Below are 26877 nucleotides of genomic sequence, written 5' to 3' on the forward strand. Positions count from 1 at the left end.
ACTTCAGTTCTCCATAGATATCACCACCACATTTCTCGACCCAGACATCGTTGTATGGTCGTGCAATGCTGGGCTGGCTTACTTCAATGAACTTACAATCACTCATGAGGAAGGGATTGGGGCTGCTATCGAGTACAAAAAGGCCAAATACGCCCATTTTGCTACTGAGTGTTGGGAAGCCAGCTGGTAGACTACCATCTACTCCGTTGAGCTGAGATGCCGAGGCTGTCAACCATGTGCCTCTTGAGGGACGCAGAGACAGACACCTTTTGGCTCTGGCTGAGGAGGAAGGTCGGGTGCTGGGGAAAGAACAGCAACCCCAACAACAGCCGCAGGGGGGTAACACCAATCAGGTGCAGGGAGCGACAGGGAGACGTCTCTGTCGCTGCCGCCCCCACCAGGAGACATTCCAGGCGTGAAGGGGCGAAACGGTGGTTTCTGGAGGATGATCCTACAGCAGGACTCCCTGCGGCTGACCCATGGGCACCCATGGAGGAGTTGCAATCAACCTGTACCTTTGCTTACATCTCGTTGCAATAGTATGCTAACTTTTTCGACTCTCTGGTTTCACTGCGGATAACAAAATAAGAATTTCAGTGTACAGGGAAACACGTTTCAAGACCGTACCAATGGCAATAAGCACTTTGAATCTTAATACGCTTCATAATTTCTACGGATTTCCCTTGAGTTTTGACAAAATTAAAAATGTCATACTGCCCTCTCAATTTGCCAGCTTTATTGTGAAGATTTTGCCTGTCAGCACAAGGTGTAACTGTAAAACCAGAGCCAAATTTTTTTGTAGGCATGAACTTAGTTTGTCAACAGCAGACTTGGATTCTGTGGTATGAAGAACAAAAAAAAAAAAAAACATGAAAATACACTGTAAATTACTTCTGACTTTATTCAATGGAAAAAAAAGACCTTCAGGAAAAATACAGTAATTCCCATAGTACACACAGAGAGAACATAAATTAGAAAGGTATGGCGGGGGGGTTAAACCAATGGTCACCTGGGTGGTAGAAAACATTTGATCCACGCTGTCACATAGCCAGGGGAACACTGTGCGCAAAGCGGGATGTAGAGGAGTCAGTGAAGTCACACTCCGAACTTGTGTCATTTCAAAATGTGAGCAGATTATTTCTGTACACAAATGTCTAAATGATAGTACAAAAAGGGAATAATACAAAATACAAAACAGGGGGGGAAGGGGGGAGGGACTGCCCTCGAAATAAACCATAAATATTCATAGATGCACATTGGTTTAACAAAACAATTACTTCTGTAAACATTTCCAACATAAGGTGTGCATTACAAATTAAAAAAAAAACAACCACTGCAGTCGTATTATCTGAAGGGTTACATAATCAAAATTGCAGAAACAAGACTAAAAACTAAGCCATAGTGAAAAATATGCCTCATACTACACACTGTCTGAAGTGGTTTTGTAACACTGCCTTTACAGCTTTTCACAAATGGTTCGACAGTTAAAAGCTTCTCATTCTCAGGTTCTGCAGCTCCCCGATGGTCCCATATTGGGGAGTGAAGGCACCACCTGAACTGAGAGCAAGGTGGAGCAAGGTGAAGGAGCAGAGTTTAGGAGCGTGGCCTCAAATCTTGCACTGATTCCTGTTAACCAAGCTTTTTTCATTCCTCCAGCTGCAGGATGAATCCTACTTCTTACAGTGGAATGAAGCCACTTGGCCTGAGCGACAGGCAAACAGAAAGCAGCCTCATCGTTTGAGATTCGGAGAATGAGAGAAGGAAAAGGAAGAAATAAAATACAAATGTGTAATGGAGACGCTGTTGGGTTTAAGCAGACTGGCTGAATAAGTCTGAAGCTCGAAATGGCTAAACAGGTCCAATATTGTATCACATGGCTGGTTTAAAGTGTTCCTTCAGTACGCAAAAAAAAACAAAACTTCACGTTTAACAGGAGATTCTAATGGAGACTCTACTAAGGCAACTTTTGAGCTGAACATTAATCTAAAGTCTCCATCAAAATTGATGCTTCAACTGTTAAATGGAAGTTACTTAGCTGATACTCTCTGGAGCTTCCTCTATTTGTGTAGACTACCTTCATTCCCTTGCTAGCAGTTACACCCGCCTGTCTCCATGCTACCTTGATGGCCAAATGCTGATTCTGTATGTCTAATTCACAGTTTGTATTCTAACCCTACTTACAGCTGATATTAAAGGAAAAATCCACCAAAGGCTTAACTACTGGGTCTTTAGTTGGATGGGTGGGGTATTAAGTACTTCCAGCAGAATTTCAGGACACTTTGCATCTTAAGATAACCATTTTTTTTCACTGTCTCCACCTTCCATAAAACATGCCCATAGATTGATGATGAAGAAGTGAGGGTGGATCTTTCCTTTAAAAATCCTCCATGGGTGCTTTCTTATTCTTTATTTATGTGCAGCAAGTCATACAAAATATACAGTGTATGAAAAAAACCTTTATGATGACTCTAAAGAAACATGCTGTTATAAACAGGGCTACTGTTAAACATAACTTTGTGAGGCAATGTGGTAGAAGTAGGGAAAGTGTAAGTCCTGGTGGAGTCTAAAGCTCACTTGGTTGATCTAAGTATGTACAAGTTGATATCCAGTACCCTGTATTTAATGGATAGATCATGAAGGTCCCTTTAAAAATCTTTGAAGGCAAAAAAGTGAGCACATACGAGTGGATTTTCCACATCAAGCCATTATTAACTGTGAAGAAGACATCAATACACATGTCCAATGACTTTTTAGATGTGGAAATCTACCTCGGATGGGAGTTGGGAGTTCATTTTACCTGAACGGGACCTGAACTAAACAGTAACAGACAGCTAGGACCCACTCAAGGTGTGGCACGTACAGTAATTGCCTTCTTCAAATACAGCAACAGCTGCGTTCATCCTCGTTGTCTCTTTGGAGAAACGCGCTTCTTCAGTCACTCACATGCTCAGTGCTTCTTGCACTGACCTCCCACTCACACACAGACATGATGCAAAGATTTACTATGACACATTTAAGATTTTACCATCAACAGGCAAAAGATCCTGCGTCCTGCAGAGGAAGAGGATGGGGGGAGGGAGGGTCGGCTCAAAGGTCGGGCGGTGGGTGAGGAAAACCTGGAGGCCTGTTGGCTTTCTGTTGTCTCTTTAAGTTTACTAGTAACACTCAGTGGATTGGTGATGGTGCACACAAACAGAATACATGTTCCCCACCCCTGCATTGCCAGCTTCTTTTCATGATTACAGTCCAATCTGAATGGGCGAGAGGAAGGGGTTCTCTTCTTCACGGTTGAAGGTAATAGTCACAATCATCATCTGTTGGTCACTGCGTTGGTGTGGTTTGTCGTGTTGGCTGGCGTAGTGAAATCTTGACTACCAGCTCATCAGGGAAGTGCGTCCAAGGGTCATGAAGTATACCTGACTGGCCCCGCCGGGGCGCACAGAAGCAAAGAAGACCTGAAAGACAGGGATAAAGGCACAAAAATGAGCAAAGGATGTTTGATAAATGTTGTCGATTTTGATCAACGTCATATTCATGGGTGGCCTGGTGCAGGAGGCAGAGCAATCATCTTCGGAACCGAACATTCCTGATTCGTTTCCCAGCTCTTCCTAGTGTGTTGAAGTGTTGTTGAGCAAGACACTGAACCCCTAACTGCTCCCATGGCGCTAGTGGATGGCATGCCTTCTGCTCATGGTTCATCCATGATGGGTTAATTGCAGACAATAAATTTCTCCACGGGGATTAATAAAGGATAAATTATAATTACTATTATCATTATATCCCAGACTGCACTTGCGAGGGTCTATGTGGCAGCCCACACCATATTTGCTCGGCCAAGTTAACTATCTGATATCAACCTATTACAGATGAATTGTTATCATTCTGTTTTCCGGTGCATAAACTTGACAGATCCATTCCATCCATTTGATAGTCTATCGTATCTACAGAACGCATGGACAACCAGCGGTAGAGTGCAATTTTGTTTAGAAGTTATCTGGTTACACATAGGTGTGGTGAAATAATAATCTTAATGCCGGGTTATCGGTTATCTTTGTTCAACCAATCATATCTTACCCATTGAGTAACGGCACTTTTTCAAACATTAAGTACATTCTTGATATACATTAGTTAAATTGATAGCTTGGCTCACACCTTGTCGTTCCTCTCGCAAAGGAATTTGAGTCGCTGGGCTCTTTTATGCATGAAGACTCCGTCCAGGTGGCCCGTCTCCACTGAGCGGATCTCTATGGCCTTTTCACCCCAGCCCATGATCTGGTTTGACCTAATGTAGGCTGTAACAAAAGACAAAAAAACATTTAAGAAGTGCAGGTATAAAATTGTATGTGTTTTTTTTTCCCTCTTAGCACTCCTTACCCACTGAAGTTGGCATTTCCCCCCACTGCAGCACCACATCCTTTGTGATGCGTCCGTAGGTGTTAACGTAGACGCCCTCATCCTCGTAACACACCAACAACTCAATGCCGTCAGTGTTGGGAAGGATGATGATGGCATGGCACTGGATGCTGGTTTGGATCTGGGGGAGGACATCGAGAGGATTTAAAAGCAGGTAAAAATAGGACGCAGGAGACAATCGAGAACTTGGTGTTTACATGCGTGGGCAGGTAGATGTCGTAGACAGCACCAGAGTCCACATCCACAGCGTGGAAGCCTGAGCATGAGCCATAAATGACCTTTAACCTCTGTCCTTCCTCCACAGTCAGATCAACCAACAGAGGCTTGTGCACCAGGTCACCAAATGACTAAGAGCAAATATGAAGAAACAGGTTAATTTGGCCATTTAAAATCAGAAATGGATGGTTGAGGGGAAAAAAAACAAACATGAATGCAGGTATTATCGGCAAGCACTCACCTTAAAGGCCATAAATTTGTGGTACGGTTTGGGTGCCCAGGCATACACCTCTACAGAATTCTTCAAGGCCAGCACCAAGAACTTAATCCTTTCGTATTTCACTGGAATGAAAGGGAGACATTGCAGTCAGCGGTGTGGTAAAGATAAAAGTTTGACCGAATCTTGGCCAGAGGTGATTGTGCCTCTCGTGTCTTTTTTATCTGATATTCAGGAATCTGACAGATGAGGAAACCTACCAACTTTGTAGTGAACGCAGCCTTCCAGGTCGCCCACATTGACCCAACCCTGCTTCTTCTCCACCTCAGGGTCATTGTGCAAAATCTTGTTTCTCAGCCAAGACAGGTAATACACCCGCAGCTTGTTCTTTTTGCCTGTAAAGAGAAAACTACTGAATATAGCTCCCTGCCTCCTAAGCTTCCTATGACCCAAGCTCTTATATGGTTTGCATTTTTAATTTCTCTTTGGGGTTGTTGAGACCCAATAAGCATAAAAAACTAAGCATTAATGTTGGACAAGATGTGGTTGCAAGGTGATATAATCTGGAGATTAAAGATTTATTTTCATGGTTACCATAGCTTTTTTGTTGCAGCCCTACTTCTACAGTGTACTGCATTCAAACACATTAGAATTGCAATATGCAATAAGAATAAATGTTTTTTTTCCACCATTCATTAGGCAGACAGACTGTAATATAGGTTTCATGAAATTTGAGATCATGACAAGTCTGTCCAAGATTAGATCGTAATCTGCTCCAGAGAGATAGTTTTAATGTAATTCTGGGAAATGGAAAACCTATTTATGAATAAGGTAGGCGATGGTGTGAAAGTAGCTTCAAAGCAGTTTAACTGATGAACAACAAAAACATTCAGAGATCTTACTCTGACTTGAGGCTCATACGATAGGTTCCACACGAAAACTAGTTTCTGTTCTAGAGTCTTTACCTGATATAGTGACCAGGACATTGAGTCCCTCCAGGACATCCATCTGCTGGATACGGCGTCTGCTGATAAGAGGGTAGACCTTCCCCTGACCGCTTCGGTCAAGGAGCATCAGACCGCTCTCAGTTCCGACCAGTAAATTGACTCCTATGGTCAAAACCGACATATACAAACAAAGTTAAAAATCACTGTATTTCACTTATACTGTAAATGCGAGAGACAGCGACAAGACTTTCATGGTTGTGCCAAATTAAAAACAAAAAGGATTACCCCAGAGCGCGGCACAGAGGATCTCGGAGTTGAATCTCTTCTTGTACTTGCGGATCTCAGGGGTATCGCTCGGAGGGCGTGTGTTGACTGGGTTTACGTTAACCACTGACCCTTTACGCGAAGGGTCAGACCTCAGTGGGTCTGCTAGCCGCCCGTCCTGTCCAAATCCTGGTGGTGTACAAGTCGGGCTTAAAGCAGCTGCGTATCTGGTATTTATCATTTATATTACTCTTTTACTGAATAAAAATAATTCTGTACTGACAGAGCTCCATTGGCAGCGCTTAGTTATGAAAATAAACCAAATCTTTTTCAAGGCTGAAAAAAATAGTTAAAGGCGAGTGTGTGAATGGGGGGGTCCATTCTGAGGTTGTAGGCAACGTACCCATGTTGTTGAGGGAACTGCCACTGGATGGAGAGATCTGGAGAAGACGTGGGTCGATGAAGGGAGTGAAGGAAGACGAAGACTTGTGCTTGGACATGGAGTTGGTTTCTGACTGGGACTGCCAAAAGAACAATGTAAAAGCAAGTCTTATTATTTAACACAAAACTGAAATAGGTGTCAGGAGTCGCCTATTGTTAAGAGACAAAACGGCAGCCTTTGGTCCAAACTGTAACATCTTGCACGGTTACAGTCATTTCTTTTGATTACGCAAAAAAAGTTTGTTAGTTTTCAGCACCTAAGGTCTACCTCGGTGGGTTCAAAAAGCATCCAGATCATTTCAGCTTTAAATCCAATTGCACAAAGGAATTCACACTCAGTTGATTTGACTTATGTTAGTCGTGTTTAGCTTGGAATGGACGGAAATATTAGAAGGAGGAAAAAAATGAACATGATTCTTACTTGCTGTGAAAGTTAGAAAAGGCAAAGGCTGTTTCTAGGAAAGCACAGAAGAGGACAATTCCACCACCAGGAAGCAGGTTGTAGCATCACAAAGGATGATGCAATACATAATAATAATCAAAAATTCTTTCAACCCCCCCCTGTAAAAAGTAGTATACCTGCAGCAGTCTAAAACAAAAATTGTCCCGTACACTTTTCCTCTAAAAGTGTCGAAGTACAACAGCAAAACTTTTGCACTCACATGCCACCATGACAAAGTTCTAGAAGTACTTTAAGCACCGAAATATGTGGTATCCAGCTTTAAAAAATCCTTGATAGCTGGGTGCAACAAGATCCGGTTTAGTCGCCTTCATGCCATGAGACTGTCGGACCACCAGGAGGCACCAGTGTTAGCAGTGGCAAGCAAAACGCAGTGAATTGCAGGAGGATAGTCTCGCAGGCCAAGAGGATTCAAACCAGGTGCCAGCCAAGCCAGAAGGGGGCAGATGAGAGTGAAGTCAGGAGGGGCATAGAGGGCCACAGACATACCCAGACCAACAACCAAGGACGGGACAGTTGGTATGTATTGGCTTAGAGATGGTAAGCAACATAGCAATGAGACAAAACAGCACTGGCAAATAGTTCATTTTTATCAGCCTCACAGCCAGAGAGAGAATAGGCTACACTAATAGACAGCAATGAATTTCGTAAGGCAAATTAACTTGATCCAGGAGCAAACTCCACTGTAAAACTTGAGCAAGATAAAAACAAAAATTTGCAACTGCTATTTCTCTCAGATTTGCTTGTTGCATGTCTATGGCTGAACACAGAAACCGTCCATTCCTCGGTCGTTTGCCTCAGCGGTGCGAGGGTGACATACCTCTATAGCAGTGAGCTTGTCCAGGGGGTTCTGTGGGGACATGGCGGGACTGGCAAGGCTAGGTGATGAGGGGAATGGGGAGGAGGTGGAGGAAAGGATGGTGGTGGAAGAGGAAGGGGAGTGATGGCTCTGCTGGATAAGGTCTGGCAGGTGGTGTATGCGGCTTGCAAAGCCGTTTTTCTCTTGGCCATGGCCGTGACCAGGGCCGGCCATGGGAGAGGAGGAGGATGAGAGATTGACCAACCGCTTTATGTCAACGGTACTCTGGAAGCAAGAACAGGCACACTTGGGCTCAAGCAAGCAGGTGGAGAGAGCACGGAGCCTGCACTCACCAAGTTGGTTACTCTATCTCAAGATCCTGTTTTCCCTCATCATAAAAAAACATACACCTAAAAAAACCCTCCATTTCTGCCCACGTCAGTTAAAATGCAATCCGTAATTCGCTGCAAGTCTACACTTGCTTAAAGAAAAAGTTAAAAAAGCCTGAAGAAATACAAGCATAAAAAGAAAATGGGTGTGAATGGCTGGATATACTGGATCACAGACGACAGATATGGAAACAAAAGAAAATGTAATGTGATTGCTCTTTGTCATTAGCAGATAATTTGGGTATTTTTAATTCTTTCCCATCTTATTGCTTATAAATCATTTCAAATCATATTTTATGCGCTCGTTAATGGTTATTGTTATTAGTTCGTCATTGAGAAATATTGAAGTAGATTGTCAGCATCAAGGGTTGAAGAAAAGAATCATTACAAACTCTATTATTCCACATTCGTTCTTTCGTCATTTATTTTCATGGTGCTTCTTGAAGAATTATTTTTCTTTAATCCCATGCTTTTGTGTACATAGCCATTGTAATTAACTGACCTGCACACATTGGCTGTAATACATTTATTTCCTATTAATTATTCTGACCCAACAAGAAGGGAAAAAGTGAAGTGTTTTAAAAATACCTGAATTATCACTTAAGTCACATTCCCTGTCTTACCTGTCTGATGACCAGCGTGCCGTCCTTGGAGGGTGTTATGGCTTGTTCGCCCTCCGAGTCTTCCACCAGCATGGTCTTTGCCGATTCTGTCTCTCCGTTACTTTGCCTCCTGCGGAAGCCATGGGGATATCTGATGTCCGTAACCAGACCAGTGTTACCAGCCATGCGGTGAAAACATGCACATTATCTGGATTCAAATTAGGATGATATCCATACACTAGAAAGCTTAAACTTGTATTGCTTTTCATGTTCAAAATATCTAAAAAAATAAATGGCACCCCTGTATCAAGATTGTAGCTCTACCTACCCTGCCCTAGAGTCTTCAGTTCCTGAAGTGGACTCTTCTCCTGCCTCCTGGTCCACCTCCTCCTCATCCTCCTCATCAGTGGTACCTGACTCTTCGCTGGAAGAGGAGTAGTCGGTCACCTTGTGAGGAGGTCGTACATCGTCAACTGCACGGAGCTCCTTGGCTAGAGCCGCCAAGTCCTGCACGGTACAATGAGATGTTCTTAGATAGAATCAAGTCTATGATTTTGACAAAATTCAGCCTATCTGCAATGATTTTAATTGGATTTGAGCTAAATAAAAACAAACACCCCAAACATTTGGGAGGTAAAACTTAAAAACATGAGGATTAGTGAAGTGGCTTTTGCTCGAGACAATCTGCGAAGCGGAGCCTTGGAGAAATTCGTCCTCGCTTAACATTAATGATTAGCATTGTATTTGATCTGATTATTCTGTGTCAACTCAGGATTGCCATTTGTAGAATGAATGTCAGGCCAAATGGGTATCTTTGCACTGTTACCTGATTTTTTTAGCTCAGGAATTTGTCTTTCACAAAAGTAGCCTATGTTTGCTCCAGATCAGAGTTGTTCACGATTTCACAGTGCAGCAAATTATCTTTTAAAAAAGGCTTTGCTGTGTACAACTAATGCCATGATCCCAGTTATTGTTGCTGATAAAATTGACTGTTGGCAAAATGATACAATCAGAGTTCATACCAATATTTATACGGAAAGAAAAACATATATTCTTTCATTAAGTCACAAAACCAATTGAGAATCAGAAACATTCTGACGTGTATGTGGAAACAAAAAAACATACAAGTGTGGTTGTGTTTAAAATACAGGCTCAGGAAACTGTGGTACAGGCTTCAAACCTTTGCTGTGCCATGTGTGCTTTGCCGATAGAACATAAAGTCAGGTACAAGTGTGCAGGCCATGAGATAGGTTGTCAGGAAATGATAATCGTATCACAATCAGAGAAGACAGGAACCAGGGACATCACCAAAATTATTTTACTCCTCAAAAAGAATCAAAAGTGTCTTTTTCCTCCGACCTCAATAATAAGATATAACGAATGGGGAAATGGTGCAAGCACAGCAGGGGGAACGATTATCTCGTCCAATAGGCTTACCACATCAACCTAAGACGTTTCTCAAAATTCACGAACCATCGGATTCATGTGTAGTTTCACACATCAGGCGGTTGAATAGTTGTGGTCGAAAATGGAGAAGAACACAAATGGAACAAAATAATATTTCACCTGCTCAAAGAAATACAAGTTTGACCTGTACTGAGGGGAGAGAGAACTTACAGCAGGTCGAGTTGGTCGGGCAAGATTCTTGTCTTCTTGTTTTTTGGGAATATTTTCAGGACGCTGAAGGGGGGATCCTTCAGATTTGGAGGAGGCTTTGGACAAGAAACATGGGGATTTTAGTAAGAGATAACAGTTACACCATTACTGGTGTATGAACGGTGCAACATTTACTGCAGTGTGAGCAGATGAACAGTTATGTACGTGTGAATCCTTCGGTGCCAAACATAATATAGGAGGAGTTATTCCAATGTGCCTGAATACAGTACCAGGGGACTCACAGCGTGGTCTGAAGCGGTCCCCTGGACTGGCCTGGGAGCTGGAGTTGGACGAGCCTGAGGAGCTGCCGCTGCCTGACCGGGGCTGGAGCTTCTCCACTCGGTCCCACAGTGGGCGCTGCTCCACACTGCTGAAACAAAGAAAAAATGAGCAACCAAACAAAAAACGCTAGATTCAGAATAGGATTTCCTTTAATTTAAAGAAATGGTACAAGTCTACTTTATATGTACATTTTGATGGAAATATTGCTATGTATTGAAAACTCACTCAGCAATCCAGAAAGAAATTAAATACCTCAGCGTTCAAATTTCCATTTTCAGACATCAATATGTATTACTATATCTTCTTAGGTTGTGAAAATTAGGATTTTGATACAGGACAAGACAAATTAGACTGAAATATGTCAATTTACCTAAATATTTATTATAACACAAACTTACTAGCATTCAAAGAAACTAAGTCTCAGAACATCACTGATGTTTATAAAGCCTGAACCTTTTTTGAAAAAAAGTGTTATTTATCACATGGTCCACATATTTTCAGCAGGCACTGATACACATCTACATTTAAAATCATACGGTAACGCTTTCAATATCAGAGAATCTGCAGGGTGTGATGTCACAGTTAGATAATATTCAATATATTTAGACCTGTCTTCTGAGCCCCTACAAAAAGGTACATGTAGGACCGAAACCAGTCACCTGATCAACAAATATGGCAACAAAATCATTACATAGTACATTTAAATGATTATGTAAATAAATCCTCATTGACTGAAAGGAAAAGCTTTCTGACTACAATGGTCTTTTCACCTACCCCCCAGCATTCCTTTGTCCACCCTGGTTGCTGGACTGCAATGGCAGAGGGGACTCTCGGCGTGACAGTACTGGAGACCTGGATGTTGTCCTCATGGGGACCTGGAGAAAACACATTTGAAGATCCATATGTAACTGAAGGAAAGTGGTCTGGCAAACTGGTTGAACTGACGCACAAAAAGAAAAGTTTTCAAAATGCACAGTAGCCCTAATCTTCATTGTGGACCCTGAAACACAGAAGCATTTTTGTTTTGTTTTTTTAAAATAAAGCTGGCAGATATGCACCAGCAACATCCCTTGCACCAAAAATAGAATGACATTTAGTGGTTCCTGAGATTCTGAGTGGTCAGTTTTAGTTTCGATACAATTTGCGGGTGGGCAAAGTATATAAAACTGAACACAACGAGACACACATTCAAACATGGTGCGGCTGAGGAGCATGATAAATGAGCAGACTGACAGGAAAAGAGGTGAATGATGACCAGACCAGGACGGAAGGGGGGAGGTTGGGGAAGGGGGCCCTCCTACACTCCTTACCTTGGGAGGCACCTCCTCCACGGTGGCCTGGTGCTCAGCCCTAGGCTGGGCTGGAGGATGGTGGAGGGGAGGTTGGGGTTGGGGGTCAGTGCGTGCGGGCGAAGGGTGGTGATGGTGTTGGTGATGGTGGGGGTCCTGGGAACGCAGGTGGAGTTGTGCAAAGTTAGAGGTCACACCGCCGGGCTCGCTGAAGGACTGTGAGCGAGACACCACAGGCGGAGGAGGAGGAGGAGGAGAGGGGGCAGCGTTGTTACTGCTCTTTAAAGCAGCCAGGTGGGACCACTGGACCTTTTAAGGAGGTGAGGAAGGAGGGGGAACAAGAGGAAAAGGAGGAAGAAGGTGAAACAAGCAGACAACACAGTGAGACATGAGGGAAGATGTGTGTGACTTACATACATGCGCTCAAATTTATGCGCATGCATATCGCAAACCAAGCACAACACAAAATGATGATGATTATTTGATTTTGTTATGTAGTGTCACACCGACACTTATGATCACATAAAATATTAGTTTCAGCCAAACATAACTGACGGCTCGAAGATTTTTTTCCAGCAGTCAGTAGAAAGCAAACATTTCTCCAGTCCAGTTGCCATGACAGGATTTGATGATTAACCATGACCTCGATGGCTGAGAACATTCACGGATACAACATACACAGTTTGATTGGTTCTGAAATGTTTTGTCTAGTGTGTGGAATCATGTCTGCCTTAGAAGGCAAGATACACTGAAATAAGAATGTAAAACGAATCAAAGAGCCAAAAGTCTGACTTGCATTTTATGATAAATCCCTCAGCTACCCTTTCCGGGCAGATTGGTCTTGCAATCCAGCCCAAAGAGGAAAGACTCTGACCTGCATTTTTTTTCTCCCACATTGACTATACGGGGAAACACAAACGCATGCATGGCATTGGGTCTCCAGGAACAAAATGATTAGGCCCCAAATTACCCTGAATTTACTTCAATGCTTGACAACCCAGTGCGGGAAATCGAATCCAGTAGAGGGAAGAGAGAGTTATAGAGAAGAGGAAAACCTAAAGGGACAAGTTACCTGAGGCTCCATTGGCCGGTGCATGGCAGAGGCCTCAGAGCCACCATTGGAGAAGGGTTCAGAGGAGCGGGGAGGCAAAGGGGGCTGCTTGGGTGGCGGGGCGGTCTGAGGGGAGCCCTGTATATTCTTACGGTACCGCTCGTCTGCCTGGGATGAGGGAATCATACATGACAACCATTGAGCGAGGGTTGGAAAGATCTCGCACAACTACAAGCCAAGAAAAACAAGTAGAAGGGAACCACCTGTAAATACCAGAGGTCAGTGCTGTGTTTTCATTTAACCAATTGATAAGAACCTTATTTAATGAGCCACACTGGGAAAATAACACCTACCCTTTAGTTGGCATTTGCACAGATTTGAACATTTAAATTGGCTAAAAATTGTGAGTTGGATGAAAGGCCCAAAATCTGATTATATTCAGTTATATGTTGCAATAAAGTAATTAACTTGGGAAATAATTAAGATCACCATATTAAGAATTTACCTTAGGTCATTGTTGCTCATTGGCAAGTCCTCATGATTATGATATTCTACACACTATTGCTCTATGATTATGAAAACACCCAAGAGAGTTTGCAGAGCAATTTAAAAAAATTGTAATACATTTCCCAGTAACTTTTAAAGAAAAACAAAATGGTACAATGACCTGTCTTTGCATGATGACAGAAGAATAGTTTAACTACAACTGTTGATAAACAAATTCCATTACAAAATATTCTGTGCCCAGGCCTACAACAAGACAAATCTCAAGATCCTGTTCTTAAAGACTTATGATATGAGCAACTTTTTCCATTTCCAATAAAAATGGTTTCCTTCTCCTTGTTATGTAAAGAACAATGTCCGACAGAAAAAAAAAAATTAACTGAATTTCTTGTTGACAAATAACAATAAAGATAGCTAGTGACAATGATATTATTCATGCTTGAAGCCCATTCGAGACAGCTGCAGGTACATGTGCACACAAACTCGGGGGACAGAACGTTAAATGAACTTAGAGAAACAAATCAGTATAAAAAAAACGGAGAGAAAGTCATAGTTAATGACACTGCTTCGGTGTTTTGCATGTTAGTTTGGGCCTCAGCTTTTCACATGCAATGGCTTGACACACACACACGCACACACACGCACACACACACACGCACGCACACACACACACACACACACACAAGCCATTTCAAAGATTTCCACATCAGCCCTCCAGGATCAAGGGAATCACAGCACTTATGGATCTTCATTGGTCTCGGGAGAAAAACATCTTAGTCGGCTGAATGTTACATAGAATGATAGATAGCTCAAATAAGACTTAAAAAAGAAAAGGTTATGAGATGTATGGAGATCAGAGATCGGAAATCCTTTTTTTTGGTCAAAATAAGTGATCTGAAAGGTAACCTAAATTAGTTGAAATTAATCAAAATGTAAGTAAGAAGCTTCTTTCTCCCCTCCCCTTAATTAGACAATCCTAAAAGTGGCATGTCTTTTTCTTGCTCTTGCTTTTCAAAGTCAAAATTTAAAGAAAACTGCTATAGTCATCATGGAGGCCGAGTGTGAGGGAGAGCCAAGAGAGTGGCAGAAAACAGCTCTGTTTAATTCAGGCCAAAAAAGCTATTTGCTGATGGTTGCAAGCCTGTGGGTTTCTATTCTGTGTCGTTCCCCCAACTTGTCTCTGTGAGAGAGCCCGTCTGAGAGGTTCATATTTGAACAAATTAGATACTGTGCTGGAATCGGACCACAGTGGCCAAACCAGTTTCACAATGTGATTGCTTTTCACAAATTCAGGTGTGTCAGGGGGAATCCTCAAACCGAGGAAAACAATTGCTTTTCACTCGCACCACTTCTATCACCATGGTCACGGAGGCTGTGTAAAGGCAAGCAAGAAGAAGCTAGAAAGAGCAGGCAGCAGGGTAGTCAGAGCCATTGAGGAGGTTCACCTCTCTGATAGGCTGGGGAGGATGACTGACGGGCTCAGCTGGCCTATTGCGCTCCAAATGTTCTTTCACAGGAGCTTTACAGTCAGGGGGGGTTTCGGTCGGAGGGGGGCTGGGACTGGAGTTTGAGAGCTGTCCAGTACAAGTTTCATCAGAGTCATTTTTCTCAGAAAAGGTTGCCTGGGGTTTAGTGTTGTTGGTAGGGAATGCTTGAGGGGCTCTAGCGCCCTCCTGAGTGCCTCTTGCTACAGAAGCAGCACTGTCTATGACCTGAGCCTGTGGGGTTGGGGTGAGGATTTTGTCAGTGGGCATGGTGGACATGGACATCTGAGGGTGTTTGGTGTGGTCTGATGTGAGTTTGGTCTTGTCCCCAGGTTGCGGTTTGGATTCATGCTGGAGCGACAGCAGGTACACCTGCTCCTGCTGCAGGCGCTTGTGGAGTCTCTCCGCCTTGCGCTGCTCCTCCAGCTCTCGCCACTTGAACTCCTATTGCAGAGTGTGGGGTTGGTTGAAAGGTGATGACAAAAGATGGGAGAACCGGCAACCACAGCCAGCCTGGCAAACTTTGGCTGCTTGAAAAAAAACGATCTATTTCTCGAAACCTTTTCCATTACACATTTCATTCAAATCGATGTTCATTAATGGTTTTGTCTCTTTTGCCATTTCGGCCATTATAGTGCTTTTTGTCTCAGCATTATGTAGATGATTGCTCTAATTCACAAATTAAAAATTACAGCATGAAACTGCAACAAAAAAAAAAAAAGTTTGTTGAAATTCATTGTTTTCAGCAGCTTCTGTAAGAATATTTAACAATGTATTTCAGGAGGTGATTAAATTATATAACATTAATTATTCGGAGAGAAAGTATCATCTCATTTGAGTGCAAAATTAAACGCTCCTTTTGAGAAAAAAAAAAGGACTTGGTGGGAGATAGATAGGGGGTTACAATATTTCTCAGGGGCAGATCAAGCGAATGGATTATTCTAAGCTTGGTCTTGGGGAGGGCCACAGTCTGAAAAAAGACCTTTTCCACTTCCCTTACCAAACACAAATTGGTTGATTTAAACTTAAAGCAGTGCTATGTAGGATTTTTTCATAATATAAGATGTTAGGACTTATGTACATGAGTGAGACATATCTATAAACCACACACACCGGGTGCCTTTGGTTTAAAAATAAAAAATAAAAGACAAAATGAAACAATCCACATTCAATCAATACACACTGATCAGTGTTGTGACCAATTGTTGGTACCAATGAGCAACAACTACCAACCTAACTTTTTCCCAATAAAGCATGCTCACATCAGAGTGATGGATTTTGGAAACCAAAAATCACTAATTCCAAACATAGGAAAGCCCAGAAACATCACTCAAGAAGAACCCACAATCCTATCCTTAATATATCAGGAATATGAACCTAAAATATAGACAGAAGAACAAGATCACAACTGTTGCAGCCAAAGACAAAAAAGAAACTGGCGGTCTATGAACAAATCCTATTAGAAAATCACTGCTTCATCAAGTCATCGGTTGAGATAAAAATTCCAATTATGTTGGTGATTGAATGTTTTGGCCGTTAAAATATATTGTAAAAGAGAATTAATAATTAATCATCATTCTGTAAGCTTTTACTGTTAAATGCAGGGGACAACAACAGGTAAAGTCACTTATCTGCATATATTGGATATAATCCCAATACAGAAAATTTGGGAAGAGTCCTGAAAATAGCAATTTAAAAAAACTAAATGTGGTTTGATATGTATCCCAAAATACCTTTACAGACGGTGGACAAGATGGAATGGACTGCAGGGCTGAAGGCAGAAATGGTTGTAGGTTTACATATGTGACAAATTTAACAAAAACAAATATTTGAATACCCGGTGACCAATTTTGAAGTAAATGATGTGAAAATACAGCCGTCATATCAAACATTTAAAAGCAGTAGCAGTAAATCTGTTTAATTGGTTTAGGCTAAATTGCAAATTTTGTCTTGAACAGCCATTTAATGACTGGCCTGTATTACTAAATAATAACTGCAAAAATATACTAGAGAGCATTTCAATGGCTCCCTCCAACTGGATGTAAAATGAGATGACGATGATGGGCTAATATCACAGTATTATCTACTACGGTTTCACAGCACCACAAACCATAGCCACTAGACTGAGAATTAAACAAGTGCCTCACAGATTCACTTGTACAATACTGGTCAGAGGAGGATTTGTGTTATGGATATTGCATAATTCTGCATCAATACTATCAAGATGAGCCTGTGGAATGTTAAAGGTGGTATAATTCTGGAACTGACCAGAAGCATGGCCTGTTCACGGAGCAGCTGCTCCTGCAGCATTTCCAAGTGTCTCTGCTCCTCCTCCAACTGACGCCTGATGTACTCCTGTCAATAAAAGCAAAGAAGCCTTTGAAATAAGTGACAGTAGAAAGGCTTGCATCTAGATCCTGTGTCAGTCATCATCATTTGAGATTTTGCATTTCAAAGCGAAGTTGCTTTGAAATTCTTTTAAAATGTCCCTTTAGACTTAGAGCAAATATCAAATTCTGGTTATTCTATGAGGGAACGTGGAATGTCTCCCCCCAAATTGCAAATAAACAAAGAGGTCTTCTTCAAATGTATTTTTTCCCTGATTCTGTTTCATTTAAACCTAACATAATCAAAATTTGGGAGTATATGGAGATGTAGCTAATGTTCATCTTATTATTGCTGTTCTTTTATTTTTGTGGATAATGCACGGGGCCTTCCTTTTGTCTTAATCTCGCACTGTGATACTCTTCTTAGGAGCGCATTTTGGATCTAACATTTTTGATCCTCACTGTCAGGTGTGGATACACAATCCTCTGGTCAATACAAAGCATGAAAGCCCTGGGAGAAGCTTGTTTGAAAACACACCTGTTCGCGATCGTTCCTTCTCTTTTCGTCCTCGGCACGCCGGCGCTCCTCCTCCTCTTTACGTCGACGATCCATCTCCTCGATGCGCCTCTTCTCCTCTTGCTCACGGCGACGCTGCTCGCGCTCCTGTTGCCTTCTCATTTCACGTTCGCGTCTCTGTTGCTGATTTTTTCAAACACATATGAATTATCTAAAATTTCAGTACAAAAAGAAGCTAAGAACAAACAGCGGTCACGGTGGCATCACATAGAAATACCATAACCGCAAAAACACCCTACCTCTTCCAGACGCCGCCTTTGCTCTTTCTGCTGCTCAATGCGTTTCTGCCTCTCTGCCAGTAGTTGACGTTTGTACTCCTCCTGCTCGCGTAGCTGCTGCTCCTGGAGAAGCTGCTGACGGCGGAGTGCCTCTGACCGCTCCTTGTTCTCCTGCTGAAGGCGGATGAAGTCCCGGCGCAGGGTGGACTCACCCGGCACATTGACAATGGAGCTGGGGAGTGAGAAAACAATTGAGATGGAGGGGTAAGTTACTGGAGAAACTCTTGCTCAGTTTGAATGCCTTCCAACAGTAGGATTGTCTGGTTTCTCGTGGGGCTGTAATGACAATTCCATACCTGGGCTCTCCCTCTTGCTCTGGGGGATCCTCTTCCTCCTCCTCACTGCCGCTGTACTCGTACTCTGTCTCGTCTGTACACGGGAACACGAAAAGACACTTAGAATGGAGAGCACAGTCACTGGCATTCGAATGAGATACATGAATCATATAATGTAAAAGCGAGTGGCTGGCAAGTGAGGACAAAGCAAGATAGACATACCCTTTTCTCCCCTCTTCTTCTTGGTGCGGTCAATGTGGTCTTTCAGCTGAATGCGGACTTGTCTCTCATTTGGCTGGTCTCGGATGAAGGGATGCTTCAGCAGCTGCTCTGTTGGGGGGCGCTGGGTATAATTCTTCACCAGGCAACTCTCGATGAAACTAAAAAACTTTTTGGACCTGTGGGATTTTTAGGGGGAAAATAAATAGCTGGATGGAGGCAGACACGGGGGTTTGAAAGTGAGGAGACACTGGGAGCCACACTGACATTTCTGTCAAAAGACAAACCTTTGTAGAGGATACCTGTGTAAAATGAATATTTCTACATACAATTTCAGACTCGGAATTACTGATCAACCCCAGCAAGCCTGCTTCATTTTAAAAATTGCAGACAGCTTCTGGTTTTTGTCCATTTTTACATTTTTAATGAAATATGCAGAACTAAACCTTTAAGATATCTATACTGAGAAAACCCAAATATAGTTTGGTCAATCATCACTTAAAATGGTACTGGACATAAATTCGCTTTAAATAAAATCAGATGACACCACAAATCTAAAATTTATAATTTTACACAAACCAGGACTGCTGGGATTAGCCTTTTAGAATACCAAAACTGAAATAAGGGAAAAAAAGTTTCAAAAAAAAAAAAAAAAAACAAAAAAAAAACACAATAAAAATATCAGAATCTGATGCAACATTTTGGTTCATTCTCAGCCGAGGCCAACCCCCTCCAAACCAAGTTTTTTAAGGCATGTAACCAAACAATCATAGCAACTAAATAGACACGAGTGGAAAGAAGTCCTACATGTTTTAACACCATGATATTGATGTGGAAAATTCTGAACACTTTAAAGTGAGACTTCATTCCTTTCAGCCCACATGCCAGCAAAAAAAAAAAGGAAAAAAGAGGATTAAAGATTTTTTTTTCTGCAGTATGTCCAGAGCATACGCCAGGGGAAGCTGAGGCTGCCAAAGCAGGTGCATCGCAGATGTTTAGCTCAGCAGCAAAATTGTGGAAGAACTAGTTTCAGATGACTCAGTGTGTGTGTGTACATATATATATCTGCCCTGAGGTAAAAGCAAATAGAAAAAAGGCAAAGATGAACATAAACAAGTCAAAAGTAAACCCATACATTAGCTATTAGGGACAAACGTGATGTGTAACGATTTTGTGGGGACAATAGAGAACTCAAAATGTTAGAAATACAGAGCATACAGAAAATGTATGCTTCATAAGTTGCACTCACCACTTTTTAGACTTGAGCCTAGGAGGAGGGTTTCTTGGGATAAGGAAGAGTGCACGCATGGGGTGCATGTCACAAAGTGCTATTAAAAGAAATATGCATATCGAAAACAATCATTACCGGAGACATCACCAAAAAGGAAGATAAACAAACACTTGCTACTTTGTAAACTACATTTACAGCATAGTTTACTTGATTGTGAACATTTATATTGAATATATTGACCAAAAATTCCAAGCAATTCTCATAAATAGAAAAAAATGATTCAGTTTTCAAATGATTGAAAAGATGGGATTTGTGGGGTTGTGTCAGCTTGTCAGAAACATTTAAAAATGTATAACTAAAATATCCCTCATGATGCGTGAGAAAATGTTTTTGTGTTCCGTATCTAACAGATAGTTTTTTCCTAAAGCAGATATTATCATGTGCATCAATATCAAAAACAAGTTTCCCAATATTATAATATTTCCCATTTCACTTGTCTTAAATTTGATTAAGTTTAAAAAACACTTACGTGGGGCTCCTTCAGCCATTTCAATAGCTGTGATGCCACATGACCATAGGTCACTCTGAGAAAGAAAAGACCATTAAAACATACTGAATACAATTATCGATTCAAATATTAGCTGACACACTGAGTGGAGAGTCTTACTCTATAATCATATGTAGCATCTGGGTTCTCATCACAAGCAATAACCTCAGGAGCCATCCAATAGGGGGTTCCAATAAAGGTGTTTCTCCTTCCAACTGTCCGATCAAGCTGTGCACTCACACCAAAGTCCACTGGAAACAGAAATTGAAGTGATCACACTCACTTTGTATGTTATGGCAGAGCATTCGCGTTGTTGGAGTTGTAATTTCTTGTAGGTCCTTTGATTTGCAGCTCAGACGTTTAAGAGAATCACCCACTTTTAATTCCATTGCTACTGAAAGGATTTTCTTGGAATTCAATTTAAATTCATTGTTTTTGTTGTTTCCCCCCATTCAACTTTGTCATTACACATGTAAGGATACAGATTAACGAAATGCAATATATATGGAATTATATTGTTTTTATAAGAGGAAAAACACCAGTATATTCTCGAAAACAATATTAAATAAAATATAACAATTTGCAAGTCTTTTTGCAAAACATAGACTTGCAAAACATATATTCCAACCAATTCTGGACGGGCTTCAGAGGCAGCTGACAGGTACCGGCAGGCCAAGCGGCATGCGGCTTCGGTGATTGCTGAGGCAAATACTTGGGCGTGGGAGGAGTTTTGGGACACCGTGGAGAACGACTTCCAATGGGCATCGAGGAGATTCTGGTCCAAGAACCGGCGGCTCAGGAGGGGGAAGCAGTGCTCCATCAACACTGTGTACTATGGGAGCAGGGCGCTGCTGACCTGTACTCAAGACGTTGTAGATAGATGGCAGGAATACTTCCGAGACCTCTGAGACCTCATTGAAAAGCCTTCAAATGAGGAAGCAGAGCCAGAGCGGACACACCTATTCCAGGGGCTTAAGTTGGTGAAGCAGTCAAAAAGCTCCTCAGTAGCGGGGCCCTGGGTGTGGATGAGGTCCGCCCTGGGTTCCTCAAGGTTGTAGGGCTATCCTGACTGACACGCCTCTGCCGCATAGCATGGATGTCGGGGACAGTGCAGCTGAACCTGCAGACTGGGGTGGTGATACTCCTTTTTAAAAAGGCGGATCGGAGGGTGTGCTCCAACTACAGGGGGATCAAATTCCTCAGCCTTCCTGGTAAGGTCTATTCAGCTGTGCTGGAGAGAGGGGTCCGCTGGGTCGCTGAACCTCAGATCCAGGAGGAGCAATGTGGTTTTCATCCTGGCCGTGGAACAGTGGACCAGCTCTATATTGGCAGGGTCCTTGAGGGCGCAGGGGGGATTGCCCAACCAGTCTATATGTGTTTAGTGGTTCTTGAGAAGGCATTGGACCGTGTCCCGCGGGCAATCCAGTGTGGGGTGCTCCGGGAGTATGGGGTACCGAACACCGTAATACGGGCTATTCAGTCCTTGTGTGATCGGTGTCGGAGCTTGGTCTGCATTGCCGGTTGTACGTCGGACCCGTTTCCGGTGAGAGTTGGACACTGCCAGGGCTGCCCTTTTGTCCCTTTTGTCTGTTCATAACTTTTATAGAAGGAATTTCTAGGTGCAACCAGGGCGTAGAGGGGATCTGGTTTAGTGGCCGCAGAATCGAGTCTCTGCTTTTTGCAGCGACCCGCGACCCTACTCCGGATAAGCGGGGGAAGATGGATGGTTGGATGGATAGGTATTCCAACCAAATTGGACGACATGTATTCCTACTAATGTTGCTTATGAGATATTTTCTAGAGATAAAATAGCGTTTTCTGCCTGTTTCCATACAGAAGCATGTAGTGGAATGTTGGTCCTACAAACGCCTTTGGTCATCAGTGCTACGAATCGGTTTGTCACACACAATTGAGGTAATTTTGTTTTAAACACCAAACGATTGGGATAAACATTTCTTCCTCTTGTTCTTGAGATGGCCAAGAACTGCAAGTTAAAAAAAATATCGTAGAAACCCTTTTTTCTTTGCTCACCTAATTTGACTTCAGCATTCTCAGTCAACAACACGTTCTGGCCCTTGATATCACGGTGGATCACATGGTGGGCATGTAAGTGAGCGAGACCCTGTGGAGGTTGGAGAAAGAAAGAATGACGGACCTGGAGGAGACAAGGGGAATAGAGGGGAGTCTAGAGGAGGAAACGAGGGCTCACTCTGAGGATCTCTCTTGAGATGTAGGCAATCCAGTCTTCCTTTAGCTGGTTCCCCTTGGTATTCTTAACTAGGTCCGTGATCGATCCAGCTCCACAGAACTCCATCACCAACTGCACAAAAATACAAGGAAAGACATCAAACTCTGAAGCTTCAGATGCTAAGACCAACTAACTAAAAGAAGTTCAAAATAATACATCCTTAAAAACGAGTAAAAAGAGATTGTGAAAGTAGGAACGTGATAATTGGTAAGTATAGTACTATAAGATGCCATTAGGATTAAGATAATACAACAAATCATGGCTGTCATTAATTTCTGGATGGATCTGAAGACTTACCCAAAGCTGGTCATCATGTCCCGGAGGACTCTTTTTAATGAAAGCGCCATAGTAGGTGGCAATGTTTCTGTGGTGGGAATATTTCTTCAGCATATTGATCTCCAGTTTAATTTCCTCCTCTTCATCCTACACACACACAAACAAGCGCACACACACACACACACACGCACACACAAAACCATGAGAGGGGGCTAACCGTCATGTGGCCTTAAATTGCTATTATAATTATCAACACAATTCCTCTCTATACTTGGAATCATAGTGACTGTCGAGTTAGGTAACAATGTCCTAATGTGGTTTCAATGCAGCCTTGCCTAGCATTCATTTATTATTTGTCCAGGACTTAACTGCATTACACTGCCATAAGACTAGTTGGCCTACTGGCAATGTTTCCTTTGTTTAAGAATTAATGATGCATGAGTGGTTCCCCTCATAGTTTGGTTTGTGCAAACGCCATATATTCAATCCCCTTTACAACAATAAATGTACATTAAGTCAATGACAAATCCTTCAAAGACACTTTTCAGAATCTGCCTCACATACACCTGAATAGAGCTGACAAAAGCTGTGGTTGGAGATTATAGTATTACACATCAGTAAATAATGAGTAAGACTCCTTGGGTAGGGTGACTCAATGGAAGGTTGGTTAAACAGTACACTTTGATAAAAGAGATACCTAAAAAATAGACACAAATCACAGTTTGTAGACTAAGAATACGAAAAATTTGTGGGGATATAGATTTATTAAAACACATCCGCATGCACACATGCATGATGCATTTTGCCGCGAGAGAGACAGACTGCCCTGTGTAACATCTTCGTAAAAGGTCAGCTCTTGCTGCGGTGCAAATTCCCCCTTCGCGCCTAATCGCAACCTGACAGAGATTAACAGTGACACACTAATTGAACACTAGCAGTGTTCAGCCAATGAGTGGTTTGCTGTTTTATGGTTATACGGCCCCTTGTACAGAAGAAATTACATGTGAGGAGGGGTAAAATGAAGGCGTGGGCTTTTGTACAGTTACATCTCCATATGTGGGGTTTCTTCTTTACAATACAAGTAGCTTCAGCTTCATCAAGAGGCAGAGAAGGAAAATGTAGTGTATTAACATTACTTTAGGTCCATGGCGGATTATATAGGGAATGAATGCATCATATGCACTAAAATGGAACTTGGCTGTCGGCGCAGCCAGCCATACTGCTGCTGCATGACTCGCTAAAGTTGACGTAAGCCATTCTGTTTTGTATGCTTCCCCCGCTGAACCCCTCCTCCCCCATCTACCACTGTTGTGCAGCTGTTGGCTTATGACACTCGTGCCTGCTAAGGCCTAACTGCCATGAGTCACGTGATCTGGGAAGGACTAGCAAAAATCATATGGTGATTTGTGTCAGAAGGAAGGAAAAATGGAAAGAGATTGAGACAGAGATAGAAGCGGAAATTTAGTAAATTGACAACAGAGTGGATTTAACATGATACATACAAGGGAAGTGATCAGCAGTTTTAGGTGACTCATTTTAATTAGTGTTCGCTTTCTCCTGACATCAAATGTGATGAGATGAGAACAACTTTATTTATCCCGAAGGAAATTGTTGTGCCAGAGTTTCAAGTAAAAAACATAACAGTAATAGATAATAGTAGAAAGGAGGAAGAATAAGAAATACAATGAAATATGAATTGTCTTAACTAATGTAAAGATTTAGAGGAAGATACCTCATAAGACAAAGCAAACATCAATTTTCTTTCATTTAAATTTTGTTACGTAAAATGAAAAGCAAAAAAAAAAAAGGCCATTCCATCTAAAGTCATATTTCAGCATAGCATCCAGACTTAAAAACAAGATGCAACACAATGCAGTCTTCACTAAACGATGGGTTTTATTGGGAAAATTGTTTGTTTTCTTGTCTTCAGTGTTGTATTTTAAATGTAAAACAAACTTAACCTCAAAATAAAGACAGACCAGTCAAGCACTGTCATTAAAAGCAACATGATATATTTTGGAGGAGGAAAAAAACAAAACAAAGGTCATGCGATGTTTAGGTGTTTAATGCTGGGTCACAAAATTGCAAAAACAAACTTCCTCCCCAGACTTTCAAAAAATAGTATGCAGCAGCTAAACAAATAAGCACTTACAAATCTCACAGTGAACTTTATAGTTCATAGAGGACTGGATTTTTTTTTCTTCCAAGTTTTGATAAAAAAAAAAGAATATGGAGAAAAAAGGGGAAAGCCCTCCTTTTCATGATAAAAATGTGCAAGGCAGCAGAGATGAGAAGTGGAGGAGTGTCTGGATTTGGGAATGTGGAGCGGAGACGAGAATGTGGGTCAGAGTGACACTGGACAGGCTAGTGTGATTGTTAAACTCGGCCAGCGCAGATGAAAAAGAGAGCAATGAGGCTTGACCTAATCATGGTGTTTGTCAGGTAAGAGCTTCAGCAGTCAGAAAGTGAAAATATTTCAAGGGTATTCAAAATCCAAAATGTATGTGGGTCACTCATTGCTAACAAATGGTTGAAGCATTCAAGCATTAAAAGGTATTTTTCACACACAACAAATTTGATTTTACTGCCCGGTACAAAAATAGATATAACTATAGAAAAAAAAATCTCCCAACTATTTACTTCCTTCAATTTACTTTAATGATAAAATTATTAAACTAAAAAGAAAACAACAGTCCTGTCAAAATCCAAGGTTCTATCTTCTCTAGACAGAAACTTAATGATTGTTTTATTACTAAGAACTAAGAAACAGCAGTTAACTACTTAAGAAGGTGTATTAATTTGGAAAGATTTGAAAACCCTATTCAGCCAAAACAATAGAAATAGCTCCAGGGACACCTATGAACCCAAAATCAATCACAAAATCATAATTAGTTTATGTGGGTATTGTGGATTTTACAAATTAGTTGTACTGGTGAACAATACTAAAATACCCCTAATATGTAATTCAACTTAATGCAATGTCGAACAGCAACATGTTAGACATGTTGTTCTGTAAGTTCACTTCATACCTATACTTTAACTTTCCTATTGATAAAGTTTAAATATAAGCTTTCTGTCTGACAACGCTGAGTGCTCTGTACTTACAGTGGCAGTTAAGTCCTTTCTTTCTACACTAATCGCATAACATTTAAACGATGGGAGGATTTGCAAGACGGCTAAATTTCCCGAGAGTTGCAAGATCACAAAAACTACCAGCCCTGATTTGCCACATAGCTTCCCTGATTATAGCCCCATAAACGGAATTCCCAAATCTGTACCAGGAGACACACCATGGAATTATTCATGTCCTTGTGTTTGTGTGGAAATACAGCTTTGCTGTTCAGTCTCTTCAAAGCCAGTCACTTTGTCATAGCTCAGATACAACCGTAATTTTGACAAGTCAATTGTCTTTAAACAGATAAGTCACACCAACTTAATAGTCACTATGTTTAAGCCTGTGATTGAGCTAAATCAGTTTGGAAAAAAAAAGCTTAGCTGCACATTGTAACCATTAAAAAAGGAGCAAACTCGCAGACACTGTTCTGACCTATTTTTTTTTTACATTATACATACAGTGTGTGGCTGACTGACATTTACAAAAAATAGGAAAACAGGTTTAGCTTATGGTGCAGCCATTAGTTGTACATCTAGAGGACACACCCAGTGACAGATGACAAAGCTGTGGAAGCAACATGGCAACATTCCAAAAGGTGACAAAGCATGGTACCAAATCTAACAGGTGTGTAAATCTGAATCACCATGATGAGAGGCTCTGCGAGGAGTGGCAGTGGGCAAGTCAGGACATGTTCTCTGTTGCTGAATCAGGTATATGAATTGCACATGGAGCCAGTGTGCCTCAAAACAGCACTAAATGTGTCTTTCTTT

At 41.7% G+C, this 26877-nt stretch overlaps 1 protein-coding gene across 17 annotated transcripts in view; it reads right to left on the minus strand.

Moving 5' to 3' along the window:
- Nucleotides 1-1250: 1250 nt before the first annotated feature.
- LOC147233399 (mitogen-activated protein kinase kinase kinase kinase 4-like) overlaps nucleotides 1251-26877 on the minus strand; it is a 41946-nt gene continuing 16319 nt past the window's right edge. Inside the window, exons 4-32 of one of the 17 annotated variants that reach the window (XM_086148190.1) lie at nucleotides 23014-23139; nucleotides 22678-22788; nucleotides 22500-22590; nucleotides 20589-20719; nucleotides 20451-20505; nucleotides 19940-20018; nucleotides 18694-18869; nucleotides 18493-18565; nucleotides 18158-18368; nucleotides 17880-18041; nucleotides 17283-17369; nucleotides 14976-15458; nucleotides 13048-13194; nucleotides 11997-12131; nucleotides 11461-11561; nucleotides 10647-10774; nucleotides 10366-10460; nucleotides 9077-9255; nucleotides 8770-8899; nucleotides 7779-8042; nucleotides 6461-6578; nucleotides 6079-6246; nucleotides 5812-5955; nucleotides 5107-5241; nucleotides 4871-4971; nucleotides 4611-4760; nucleotides 4375-4534; nucleotides 4153-4292; nucleotides 1251-3455 (exon numbers count right to left, since the gene is read on the minus strand). In XM_086148190.1, coding sequence (XP_086004316.1) covers nucleotides 3372-3455; nucleotides 4153-4292; nucleotides 4375-4534; nucleotides 4611-4760; nucleotides 4871-4971; nucleotides 5107-5241; nucleotides 5812-5955; nucleotides 6079-6246; nucleotides 6461-6578; nucleotides 7779-8042; nucleotides 8770-8899; nucleotides 9077-9255; nucleotides 10366-10460; nucleotides 10647-10774; nucleotides 11461-11561; nucleotides 11997-12131; nucleotides 13048-13194; nucleotides 14976-15458; nucleotides 17283-17369; nucleotides 17880-18041; nucleotides 18158-18368; nucleotides 18493-18565; nucleotides 18694-18869; nucleotides 19940-20018; nucleotides 20451-20505; nucleotides 20589-20719; nucleotides 22500-22590; nucleotides 22678-22788; nucleotides 23014-23139 — 4164 coding nt within the window. In that variant the 3' untranslated portion in view covers nucleotides 1251-3371. Of the gene's footprint in view, nucleotides 3456-4152; nucleotides 4293-4374; nucleotides 4535-4610; nucleotides 4761-4870; nucleotides 4972-5106; nucleotides 5242-5811; nucleotides 5956-6078; nucleotides 6247-6460; nucleotides 6579-7778; nucleotides 8043-8769; nucleotides 8900-9076; nucleotides 9256-10365; nucleotides 10461-10646; nucleotides 10775-11460; nucleotides 11562-11996; nucleotides 12285-13047; nucleotides 13195-14975; nucleotides 15459-17282; nucleotides 17370-17879; nucleotides 18042-18157; nucleotides 18369-18492; nucleotides 18566-18693; nucleotides 18870-19939; nucleotides 20019-20450; nucleotides 20506-20588; nucleotides 20720-22499; nucleotides 22591-22677; nucleotides 22789-23013; nucleotides 23140-26877 lie in introns of all 17 variants that reach the window. The other 16 variants (XM_086148189.1, XM_086148186.1, XM_086148187.1 and 13 more) reach the window with 16 other exon arrangements.

This window comes from Fistularia commersonii, chromosome 6 (genome assembly GCF_037954325.1).
Source record: "Fistularia commersonii isolate RoL2024-O1a breed Wild chromosome 6, RoL_Fcom_v1.0, whole genome shotgun sequence".
Lineage (NCBI taxonomy): Eukaryota > Metazoa > Chordata > Actinopteri > Syngnathiformes > Fistulariidae > Fistularia > Fistularia commersonii.